The 13,381-nt window shown below is 38.7% G+C and overlaps 1 protein-coding gene across 9 annotated transcripts in view; it reads left to right on the plus strand.

The window, feature by feature from the left end:
* The window catches only part of Spef2 (sperm flagellar 2), a 176,177-nt gene that overhangs the window by 104,485 nt on the left and 58,311 nt on the right, over nt 1–13,381 (plus strand). For all 9 annotated transcript variants that reach the window (XM_052743144.1, XM_052743145.1, XM_052743148.1 and 6 more), the window contains 3 exons: nt 2,044–2,171; nt 2,252–2,390; nt 8,817–8,954. In XM_052743144.1, the coding sequence (XP_052599104.1) occupies nt 2,044–2,171; nt 2,252–2,390; nt 8,817–8,954 (405 nt within the window). The remainder of the gene's footprint in view (nt 1–2,043; nt 2,172–2,251; nt 2,391–8,816; nt 8,955–13,381) is intronic.

Consider the following 13,381-nt stretch of genomic DNA (forward strand, 5'->3'; position numbering starts at 1 on the left):
GAGTCTGACGGAACAAAATATAATCATTATTGGGTGTTGGGTGGGGAGTAAAGAACAAAAATACTCAAATCTTATCCCTTGGGATCGCTCAAAGGAAATAACACTATAGAGGACAAAAATTAAAATAAAAAATCATTAATACTGAGACAGGATATAAGCCCACATGCATAAATCTTGGGATGGACTCTTGTAAGAAGCAGATGAATGTCAAGGAAAGAAAATGGAACAGTGTTTACAAGTATGTCATCCATACATCGGGAAATATAAAAAGATGAGGCTTGTACATTCACAGCAAGGGACAGTTGAGAGTCACTGTGAACTAAATGCTTAAGAGTGGGGAAAAAAGCACGCACAAGACCTCCTTGATCTCAAGGGGATGTCTACACAGAGAGAGTCATGTGACTCAAGATACAGCCCTCGCATGGGGGTCCTACAGGGGCCACCAGAGAAGAATAGAATATTTTTGTCAAGAAATAAAGAAAGGGAACTTTGCTGAAGCTGTTTAGATCACCGAACAGGTGGAGAGAAGCAGAAGGGCCAGAGAAGAGGGCTATGATGAAGACACATGAGCTTATGTTGCTTATTTTGATTTTTTTTTTTTGAGACAGGGTTTCTCCATGTTGTTTTGGTGCCTGTCCTGGATCTCACTGGGTAGACCAGGCTGGCCTCAAACTCATAGAGATCCGCCTGCCTGCCTCTGCTTCCCTAGTGCTGGGATTAAAAGTGTGCACCACCGACTCCCGGCTTTACTTAATCATTTGTAACCGAGTAACCTTTTCTCCTCTCCCACCAGAATATAAGCTCCAAGGCTAGGGGAATCTGATTTATTTGATGGAAAATGCCTTTTTTCTAAAGCAATGATATGTAGGGTGACTAAACCCTCAATGATTCCCTTGTGATTAGCTTAGGAATACATGGTAAGGCACTTAAGTAATGATAGAACAGGTTGGATCTGTTCTTGGTCCAGCGTGGCTCTGTCTTCACCATTAGGACTCAGTCTGGTGATGTTTATCAAGTGGTCATAGCAAAGGCAATAGGAGCATGGGCTTTTCTTCTCCAAATGCTACAGTGAAGGCTGAGATGCAGAAAATACAGGAAAGCAATTTTCTGCTCAACAAAGAAAAGAACTTATTCAATGACATGCTTTGTGTGACAGCAGAGGATTCTGTCTGGAAATGTCATCTTTAATGTATCCATGAGATTCATGGAGCTATTAAAAAAGTTTCTAGTATTTAGAATTTTGTAATTGAAGAAAAAATTAACCCAGATAATTTGTAAGTACCTCATGGACGATGTTTGGGTAAATAAATGTATAGTCATAAAAAAAGGATAATTATATATCAAGTTTATATTCAATATAATGTATACTTTTAATTTTATTTCATTTGCATTGGTTTTATATTTGGTTGCTTGTTTGCATGATTGGAGATAACATAAGAAAATCTTTCTGAGTCCCACATAATACACAGCAAGTAAAGATTGTCCTGGTAGAAGGCAGCAGAAACAACTTGTTCCCACCCTGACAGGAACACAAAGTGTTCTTCAAACAAGACAGTTTTCCAGCGGAGGCAAATGTAAGAAATCAATTCATTCATTCAAGTCTTTGAGGACTTGGCAGGTCCCACATACCATGTGATTATATGGAAAAACTTAGAGTGCTGATCAAGACCACGGCAGCCCCTGGCTGAACAGTGCTGGTATTCTAGAACAAAGCACAAACAGAATTAATGTTGCCAGTATTATAATAACTGGAGTGCAGGATACTAAGACAGAGAGTCTCAGAGGATCTGAGGATAACCTTGTAAACTGATTGGGCCAGGGAAGGATTTCCACAAGAAATAATATCTGTGCTAAGACATGCACATTATCTGGAAGAGGAATTATCTTCTTCTGGAGACAGATAAAGATTAAAACATTCCAGAAGGTGTGCTCCAGACAGTTGCAGTTGGGACTTGATCTTGTTTACTAGTGTTCTTTTGACCCAGCTAGTCTGAGAATTTTCATTTTCAGAAACACTGACTTCTATGCTTTACTGTTTAACAGGAACTGCCTTCCTTTTTAGTACCTTACTGGGAACTGATAGAGAAATCCTACATAAACCACATCAAAACCGTACTTCGGTATCTTAGAGAAAGCCAACACACTATGCTTTCTTATTTATATGAAACTAGGTAAGTAAAGTCCCCAAAGTCAGAATTTTGTCATGATTAGGTAGGACAAGGAACCATCTCATTCCCTTCCTTACTTACAGAACAAGTTTCAAGGAGTTTCTAAGGCGTCCAGATCACAAGCAAGATTTTGTATCTCAGTGGCAGACTGATTTCAACTCTGTTCCTGAAGACCTGTGGGAAGATGAGGAGACCAAGGCTGAACTACACCAAAGAGTGAATGTAAGGACTGCTATGACCTGCTGGGCCAGGGTCGCCTCGTTTTCATCTCCTCACCTGTACACCCCCACTCCATTCCCCTTTCTGTCTTTGGGGATGAAAGCATTAGAAATTAGATTTGAACTTTGACCCAGTCATTAGTAACTCCACAAAGGACTGGATGCTCTGCATTTTGGGTTCAGAATTCATATATGGCCCAGTTCTGAGAAGAGGAGCTGACATCAACATTGCAGGAGCAATCTTGGTACCTGCTTTGCAGACTGTCTTCATTTCTGTTGGTCCACCTGCTTGTGGCTGCACCTCATGTTATTATATGCCCATCCTGAATCTAGTTGCATAGCCTAATAGCAGCCAGAAAGAAAATGGGGACAGCCCATACTTGCCTCTATTGCCTAGATCTTTTGAAGTCTGTTGGCTTATTATACATATGTTTATATCTCCATCAAGTACAGTAATTAGAAGTTGGAAGGCAGGTGGATGTGTTTTTTTCTTTTTGTAAGTTCACAAGTCAAGTGTATTGCCTTGATGTTTTAGGGAAGGGCTTCTAGTGCACAAGAACCCCCATTCAGTTTTGTAGCCTTCATGGCCCATGTGTAAATTGACACCCTCCCGTATCCCATCAGAAGGATGCCTTGAGCCTATCTTATGTATTGGTTACAAAGAGTCAAATATTATTGTGATCTTGTGGGACACTATTCCTCAGGAAATGTGTCTAGATAGGGAATCCAGAACAAAAATAAGGATGCTACCACAGTCCAGCTTGGTAAGCTATTGTGGTTCCTTACAGGAGTATTGGTGAGGGGTTACTTACAGGAGTATAAGTGGCACAAAGGTCATTTGGATTGAACGCTTACCCAGCATGAGTGATGGCTCACAAAACCTGGAAACCTGGAGCTCACTGAATAACTTGCCAGCAGCTTCACAGGTTGGAGAGTGTCCCTTCCAGGTGACTCAATCACTCTCTGCCTCTTTTAGGCAGTTTGATTTGTCGGAGCCTCTTCTAGGCAGCATGACTGACTTGTCTGTTCCAGTTTGGGAGTGCCTTTCAATAGTCCCTTGTGCTTTTATAAGCTTGAGGATAGAGTAGTTCCATGTATTTGGACAGTTTCGGGGACTTCTTTTAAAAATATTATTCCTTGAGGATTTCATACAACATATTTTGATCATATTCACCTCAACTCTCCTTAACTTCGTCAAGATCCCTACCACCCTAACTCCCACAAATTATCTTCTTTTATTAAATTCAGTTTGCACTGTCTCCTATGCTTCTGAGTATGGACCATAACCAGAGCATGCTCAAACTATCAGGAGACACACCCCTAGAGAAAAGACTCTCCTTCCTCCAGAAGCCACCAATTGCCCATAGAAATTCAGTCTGGGGTGGGAGCTCATGAACCCCAACTCCATTCTAGAATTTTAATTGGCTTGATCTTGTGCAGGTCTTATGCAGTCAACCACAACTGCTGTGAGCTTTTTGAGTACAAAAGTTCTGTCGTGTCCAGAAAACACTAATTTGTTCCAGCCCTCCCCAACCTCTGGCTCTTAACAGTCTTTCTACAGTCTCTCCTGCAATACTCCCCAAGCTATTGGATGGAGCTGTGATGTTAATGTAGCTCATGGTGCTCACAGCTGGATAAAGTTATTGATGGCATTTTTTCCTCCAGCAGTCTACACAGCATCTTTTAGTACTATGAGAGCTAGCTTGAAGGGAAGACGCTTCCTGGTCAATACTGACTTGATTTCTCTAGGTCCTATGACTAATAAAGGTGGTGTCTTCAGCAGTGGGGTCTTACTATCAAGTTCTGGTCAGCATCTAAGAGCAATGACAATAACCTATATTGTTTGGGGGAGGGGAGCTCTCGGACACCTTAGTTTGAGGGACTTCTCCAAGCTTCTGGGTTGTTTACTTCCTGAATTTTAATGAGCCTTTGTTTAGAATTTCCTGACTCTAAGGAGCTGAGTTTCTCTACAAGATGGAATATTTCACCTCCCTTTAGTACCTCTTGAGTGAGTTAGTTTGTTTGAGGCAAGATCTCACTATATAGCCTTAGAAGGTCTAAAGCTCACTGTGTTGACCAGGCTGACTTCAAACTCACATAGATCCACCTGCCTCTACCTCCCAAGTGCTTGGATTAATGGTCTGTGCACCACACCTGACCTAGAATATCCTGAGTCTTAACCAGCATCCAAGATCAAATGTATCAACTGGGAGGAGATTTCTATACAGGATATCTCTATATTCATTTGTGTAACAAACATATTGACAAACTCTACCCCAGTGTTCATCATTTGTTCAGGAAATATTAAAGCATTTATTATGTCCACAGTGCTAGGGTTTAACAGGTAAAAACAAAGTCTGCAACTCCAAAATATTTTCATGCTGGTAGCCTGGAGACAGAATAATAAAAAAAATAACCATAAGGTGAGTGTATTGTTATGTTTGTTTTTTAAATCTATGATGGCATCAAGGAAACAGGTAAGAAGCTGAAGCATTTCTGTAACTATTTTGCTTGTTGTGGATGTGGAAATCCTGCTTAGAGACTTTGAATGGACTGAGGGCAGGAATACTGTAGTGAACCACATGCTTATGCGGAGGAAGGTTTATCAGGCAGAGTGGGGAACAAAGGCAGAGAGATCAGGAGGAGTCTTGATGTGTGTGGAGGCTACCAAGAAGCAGAGAGCAAAGTGAGCATAGACAAGAGGGCTACTGATGAGGTCAGAGAGATTGTGTGGGACCGTATTACCTAAGGCCTGGGGTCATTTTATAGTATAGACAGGAAGCCTTGATTTATGGGTTTAAAAGCTCCTGTAGGGAAGACCATTTGGGAAACCTATTTGTGATCTCTCACAAAAATGGCAAGGCAGCATGATGGCTTCGAAGACGGGGAGGTGCCAAAGGCTTTAACCTAAGAGGTGTTCATCTGTTACCTATTCTTAAACATTCCCCAAAATCAGGCATCTAAGCCGGGAAGTGGTGGCACACGCCTTTAATCCCAGCACTTGGAAGACAAAGGCAGGCAGAAGTCTGTGAGTTTGAGGCTAGCCTGGTGTACAAAGCAAGTTCCAGGAGAGCCAGAGCTACACAGAGAAAACCTGTCTCAAGGGAAAAAAAAATCATGCATCTAAGAAAATCCTACAACTGCTTTTTGTTTCTATCTTTTGTCCACCCATTCATAAATTCAGCCTTAAAGTGGCTCTCCTGTATTTCTCTTTCTCAAAGTAGATGATTGCTGGCAGAGAATGGGGAAATTTAATAGTCCAATTACGTCATTTGTTTCTTTTATTCCTTTTCTAAATCCAAATACACCATATTTTTCTTATAGATTAATTAGATAATGAGTAGAAATTATAAAAATAAATAATCTCTGCCAATAAGAGCCACTATTATTACCTAGGTATATTCAATATATTTACCACTCCTAATTATTTTCAAAAAATGGTAGCATATTATACATATTGCTCTTCTCTATTTTTCATTCATCAATACATTGAAGTTTTATTAATGAATAAAATTTCATCTACAACAGTTTTATGACTAAAGTGCATGAGTAACGAACACTATAATTTGTTGAAGATGTCTCCATCATTAATCATATTTCACTGAAAATGTTGTGTGCCAATTTTTAATATAAAATTATACCATAAAATTTCAACCAACTACATACCTCTGACACAATTAATAATAAACAATTTTCTTGGGCTAATTTTTAAGAACATAAATAAAAAGTAAAATTATTGAATGAAAGATTATGCTTATGTTTAATATGTTTGAGACATATTGAGAACATACAAATTCCTATTTTAATTTAATAAAAAGTTAAAATTTTTAGTTTAAAAATTAACAATAGACAGTTCAATTTTACTTTAAGCAACAGGTAATGTGAATGCATTCAATGTTAATTCTGTCATATTTAATGTTTGCCAACTTAGCAGGTAAAATATTAATTTTCTTAAAATTTGTATTTTTCCTTTTGGATTTGAAGTTAGCCTTTCTTTCTTGTTTAATGGCCATTTATTTTCTTTCTTCCGGATCTTGATTGTGATTCCTACTAACTTTTCTGCTGAAATCGGCTCTTTCTTGATTAGTATGTCTTCTTTATATATTATGGATAAATACCATTCATTGATGGTATATTATAAATATATTCCCAGTTTGATTTTGATTATTTGAGGTGAATTTTTATGCAGTAAGTTTTTAGTGTTTATGTAAATAAAAATATAAATTTTCATTATAGTATCTTTACTGGCCAATTTAAAAATATTCCAACCTAAGGTTAAATATAACTTAACCTTTATTTTTACTATTTTATAGCTTCACATTTTATTTTTAAATATTTAAAATAAATAACTATAATAAGGATCTCATTTAATTGTCCACAAAAAGCTAGGCAAATATTTTAAGATGACCCTCAAAGATGTCAGCATTGGATAACATATACATGTGTGTACGTATGATATATCTATACAAAAATATATATAGTGTATGTGTGTGAGAGAGAGCGTTTATTTACTTGGAATAATTTTGTCTGAATATGTGAAAGAATATATATAAAATATAGTTTCAAGAAGAATACAGAAATTAAACTTGAGAAATGAATTAATGAGAATAGAAAACATAACTTGACTACTTGGCAAATAAGGAAAATAAACATTAAAATTAAAATATCAACCCAGATCCCAGGCCAAAACATTACTGGCAAGCATGGCCAGGCCGGAACAAGACAACGCATACTCTTTTGACAAAACTTTTATAATTAGGATATATTCATGGATTCTAGGAACCAAGTATGATTTCTACTTGAAAGGTTCGATATGTTTGAACTTAAGAAACCTCGTTCAAAACACTAAGACTTTGAAACAGGAGATCCTCAGCAGGAGTACACAGTAGAGAAAATGGTAAAGCCTAACAAAACTTCCTTCCCTTGACGGCACGAAGAGTTAAAGTTAGGTTGGAGATGAAGCTATTGTACATCCATTTTTTTTTTCTTTTGGTTTTTTAAGACAGGGTTTCCCTGTGTAGCCTTGGAACTATATAAATCAGGCTAACCCAAATCCAAATCTGCCTTCCTGTGCCTCCCAAGTGCTGGGATTCAAGGCTTACACCACCACACCAGACTTCAGGTCCATTTTGTAAACGTAGTATAGGTAATGGTGGTTGAAAAACCAGCTCTATCCTTTCACATTTTTGTAGTTTATATGTAGATGATCTTGAAGAAAAGAAACACTGAAACTGCTGTCACTAAGACATTTGCATCCCTTTCTCTGCTACAGCCTTGACACAGTGATTGTTTAATGCAGCAACAGTTATTTCTAAATACTGAGCATGCACTAGTTGCGGCCACTGTCTAATTTTATCTGCACATCAACGATCCTAGGTACTCACCAGTAACTATCCCATTCCATGGGTGAAAAGATATGGCAATGAGATTAGCATGATACTTGGCAGCAGCAATGTCATCTATGTCCAAGGATCTATCCTCCCCCATTAAACTGTTTCTCTGGGGAAGGATTATTGGACACATGAAGACAGAATGATAAGGTGTATCTGCCTGGAAACAATTTAACAACCACAACAGCCTCTTAAGCACTTTCCATCTCCAATTCTTCTTTTATCTACTATCAATTCTGATGCATAACACAGTGCTACACATTACTGGCCCAAAGATTCACACCCTAGCTTCACCATTTACTTACCCAAGAAAGCCTTCTCTATTCCCAGTGTCCTCTTACAAAAATAAAGATTATGAGCCACCTCATGTTGCTTTCAGGCATTTAATAGGTGATGCAAATATGTCAACAACACATTTAAGAAGAATCCAATACACAGAACCACTATAATTTTGACATTATAATTTTTGCATACTTATATATAAATTGTAAAATAAATGAAATATCTCTGAATGCTCATATTATAGGTCAATTACAATGTATAAATATTATGCTATACATTGTCCTATTCATATTCTTTCTTACTATTCTTAATCTGATATGCTGCTGAGCTGTTGCTGAGCATCCCATTAATCTCAAACATTTTTCTGGTAAATGATGCCCTATCTCTGATAGTGAACAACCTAAAGTCCTTGGTTCAAATGCAATGTTGTATTTTTTTTTCCACCGGCAATACACAGGGGTTTTTTTATTTAAATTAAGTGATTTTCAACCAAACAAGTTTATTAACAAAAAGCTAACACACAAATAGAGCCACCCATGGATAATGTGATGGGAATGGATTTGTGAGAACTATGGGCATATGATCTGAGAGAGCAAGAGATGTGATTGCTGTCTGAATAAATGAATCTAACACATGAACTTGTCAGGCATGGTTCCTTTAGGGACATCTCCAGAGGCAAAGGATCTCAGGTGCATGGTACCGAAGCTGCACAAGGCATGACTCCCACACACAGCCACGCTGTTTCTCTTTCCACTCAGGATCTACGAGACCGCCTGTGGGACATCTGTGATGCCAGGAAGGAAGAGGCAGAGCAAGAGAGGCTTGATATCATTAATGAGAGCTGGCTGCAGGACTCTGTCGGAATAACAATGAATCACTTCTTTTCCCTGATGCAGGTAGGAGCAGCCAGACACAGTGACACAGACTCCCTTTGCAGCCTTATTCCTCATGGAACAACTCCTTCAGGAATGTTAGGGGTCTGCTCAGGCATCACTTTGCTCATAACACCCTGAGTGGTATGTATTCTCTACCTGGTATGCATTCTGGCTTGCCAAGAAAATTAGCTAAGAAAAAGTGTGTTTTTATCCCAGCCAAGCAACCACACAGACAGTGTATCTCAAGCAGATACTTGCCATTTCTGCTTCCCTGTGTTTGTTCTGCGAGACTGCAGGGATGCTGTCTGCAACTGCGATGTTTACTTGATCAGACCCACAAATACTTAAAGGTGGCCAGCCACCTTAGTCCAAGAGAGCTGCCCTGCCATAATTTCTAGGATACAATACAACCATGGGTACAATTGCTGTGACAAGGAAAGAAAGTGCTGACTAGCCTTTAGCTGACAGATCTCTCAAAACAGTGCCTATAGATAGGTTTTGAGAGATCAAGGGTTGAGGCAGGATGAGGGGTGAGATCAGTTGTCTTTGTAATGTTTAAGCTTTTAATTATATGCATCAGAGTGTAGCTTTGGGCACCTGCTCAGTGCCTGTGTAGACAAGAAGAAAACTTTGGATCCCTCTGAGAGTTGGGGTTTTTGGTAGCTGTAAGCCACCTAATGTAGATGCTGGGAACTATAGTCCTCTGAATGAGTGGTACACTCTCTTAATCCTGAGACACCTCTCCAGCCCCAGTTGTGTTTATTAATTGAAATTCCTCCTATCTTCATTGTAGGAGATAGGTTTACAACTGAAGACATCCACAGAAGTTACTTTCCTTCCCTCATATGGGAGCCTTGAAATGCAATCTGCCTTGAGAAATAACTGTACTTCAAAGACAGTTTTCAGAGCTAGAGGAAGGCACTCCTTAGTTACAAAACTGATAAAAGGCCTGTCTTAAAATATATTTCAAAAGCACAGACAAAAAGCTTTACAATGGACTAGTTTCCCAAAGTACTGATGGAGGCCAGGGGCTGAGTTTGGGAAAAGCCTGTCTAAAATTATTCATGTCTAGGGGACTGTCAAGGCTATCTTGGTCAAACCATGCTTAATTTTTGTTGACAGGAGAATAGTTAAGAGGGAGAATGAATGAATGAATGAATCATCTATAATTAATTAACTTAGAAGATACTTTAGGAGATGTTAAAGTATCTCTGCTTTTATCTTTGACTTAGACATAGTAGGTGTTCAGAAAATCTCTTTTAAACAGATAACCCATCCATTCTAGTAATCCTAGCCTTCAAAGGGACAATCCCTGCTCTATGGGCAGGTCTGAAAAGTCAACAGAAACCTAAAGAACACAAAAGCCTCAGGAATTATAGCAGCCCCCACCTTACTATTTCCCTTTCCATGGTTTCATTTGCCTTTATTTGACAACAGGTATGTGTGTGTGTGGGGGGGGGGGTTGTTTTGCTTTTCTGTTAAAATATAACTAACCTACTGATCTTCTCATCAATTTATTTGATAGATGAATTGATTTTTTATTGTTTTAGAACCTCTGAAACTTCTTCTGCAATGAAACCTAAATGCATGTTCCCTCTCAATCCACTCACATCTGGCTTAAAATAAACTGTCTCCCATATTCTACAGGGCAAAGCTGTGCTTTGTATCAACAGTGACGAAGTAAATCTTTTGGTGTTCCATTTTGCACCATTTTATTCTGCTTTATCCCACTTGGAATGAAAAATTCCCCCCTTTCATTTCATCAACACTGTGTATTCTCTCTTTCCAATTTTCGCTGTCCATTTTACCAGATCATCCACTATGGTTTCAAAATGTTTTTGTTCAAGTAGCCCTTATGCTGGAATCTAATGCTGTCATGATGCCTAAGCAATTCATTTCATGTTGTTTTTATGACATGGTCATTGCAGTCATCTTATATCTATACAAAAAAAAATGAAATATAGCACAACAGATTTTTTAAGAAAATCTATGGTCATATCACTTTCATTACAGTATGCTGTTATCATATTCTGTTATTAATTCTCAATGTGTCTGATTCAGACTTTCTCAAATGGATATGAGTGCATACAAAGGTATTTGTCAAGTGTTAAATAAAGGACTAGGAATGAAGAAGAACTATATTATTTCTAAGTGGGAGGTTTAAAGAAATCAGGATATCAGAACAAGAAAAACTATGAAGGCGTGTTAGAATGCTGGATTATGAAGATAAGATAGATTCAAAAGAGTTTCAACCAAAGGACAACATGGAGATATTGTTAAGCATATTATTAAGTGTTTTAAGGTGTCCACTTAGCACCATAATGCATAGTTTACACAAAGGACTAAGTAAAGTGCCCAACTAGCCTAAACTCATCTGAGAAGAAGCTTGGGACACCAGTTTGAACAAGTAGAGAGAAAACATTATGAACAGGTTTTACCAAATGCTTATGGAAAAAGTAGCTACAATCCAATAATGAAGGTACAGCAGACTTTCATGAGTCACTTTCATGAGTCAGAGCCCTAAATGACTCCTGTGGAATAGGTAAGACTCTAACAGTTCATTAATATGTACATTTGAGGTTCTTATCCTGAGACATTGAACCAATGCCCACATCAGACAAAATAAAATAAGGTAGCATAACAGAGTACATGCTGGGCACTACTCTCAGAAATTTCCAGTAGAACACTGTAAACTGTCACAACAGCACTATGCTGAAGGTTCGAGTGTCATCCTCATTCCATAAATAAGGAAACTGAAGAGAATGGGGTGGAACTATTGGCCCAATCATTGCATCTAGACTGAGCATGACTGCAGACTCAGTATTCCTTCTGGAACACTATTATGTCAACAACATTGTCCAAACTTTTCATCTTCACGAATACAACACAAAGAGCTTTGTTTAGCACTGCTCGATAAACCCTGTAAAAACCAACTGTGGACATGCTCACAAGTAACTGTCATCTCAGCACATGGAGAAAGAACGTGGTGATGGGACAACCCATCAACTACTAGACAGTTGAGGCAGCCTGCATTTTGTCCAAGTCGCTCAAAATCAGAAGCCTTATTAATGTTTGTCAAGGACAAAAGGTAATAAGCCTTGAGCAAAGCTTCAGTTCCATGTGCTAGCTCACAAGCAGCTAGATAATTGCTTCCAAAAGTGGGTTCCCTGGAAACTTGCCTTCCAAGCTGTTCCAGAAAATGTTGCAGTTACGTAAGTGACTTTGGGAAGTGCTGCATGACTCTACCTATCCTCCTCTCTGGGAGATTGATGGGCCTGCTGACATATTTAGAAACTAAGATGCTCCACAAATAAAGAAATCATTTTGGCACATTAATGTTCAGTTTCGAAACTTGCTTGACCTTGGGAAGTTTTTGCTTGTTCATTTCAACAAGATATTTATGCACAGCCTCTGCAACAAGTTCTCCACACAGTAAAGTTCAGAAATGCTTTTCTAAGCTGGCGCTGGTGCAAAAACCTGTAAGTCACACCTACCCAAGAGGCTGAGGGAGGAGGATCACAAGATCAGGGCCTACAGGCAAACAGGCAGTTCATGGTTAGTCTGGGAAACGTAATAAGATCCCATCTCAAAAATAAATAAAAAAGGAAGGCTTGGCATATTGACCAACCATAAAGTAAAAGTACTTGTTTAGAATGCTGGGGGTCCTAGGTTCAATCCAGAATACCACACAAAAAGAAAAGCAAAATCTGAAACTCCAGCAGCAAAGAAGCCACGTAACAGAGGGTTATTTACTTGTTGTAAATATAAGAGGAACCCTGATTAATTTTTCTTAAAGGAGAATTCTGAATATGGTGTGGTATCCTATTCAAATTTGTTTATATTTTGAATCAAGTTGTTCCCCTTAAGATGAGTTAATATTTTATACAAAACAGTTACTGTAAAAAGAAAAGTCTGCCGGGCGATGGTGGCGCACGCCTTTAATCCCAGCACTCGGGAGGCAGAGCCAGGCGGATCTCTGTGAGTTCGAGGCCAGCCTGGGCTACCAAGTGAGTTCCAGGAAAGGCGCAAAGCTACACAGAGAAACCCTGTCTCGAAACACCAAAAAAAAAAAAAAAAAAAAAAAAAGAACTAAGGGTTTATGAATTCCTTCCTGTGTCAAGAAATAATTGACGCAAGGACCATGCTAGAAACAAACACACACCAGAGCCAGAGGGATTTAATTCCATTATAAAATGCATCTTGAGCCGGGCGGTGGTGGCGCACACCTTTAATCCCAGCACTCGGGAGGCAGAGCCAGGCAGATCTCTGTGAGTTGAGGCCAGCCTGGGCTACCAAGTGAGTTCCAGGAAAGGCGCAAAGCTACACAGAGAAACCCTGTCTCAAAAAACCAAAAAAAAAAAAAAAAAAGAAAAGTCTTAGGGACAGATCCCAGGACAGTTTCAAATACTGACTCTATAAACTACAGTCTCCCAAACTTAGTGATTAAT

Source organism: Peromyscus californicus, unplaced genomic scaffold, assembly GCF_007827085.1.
Source record: "Peromyscus californicus insignis strain IS unplaced genomic scaffold, ASM782708v3 Scaffold_18__1_contigs__length_77618521, whole genome shotgun sequence".
Lineage (NCBI taxonomy): Eukaryota > Metazoa > Chordata > Mammalia > Rodentia > Cricetidae > Peromyscus > Peromyscus californicus.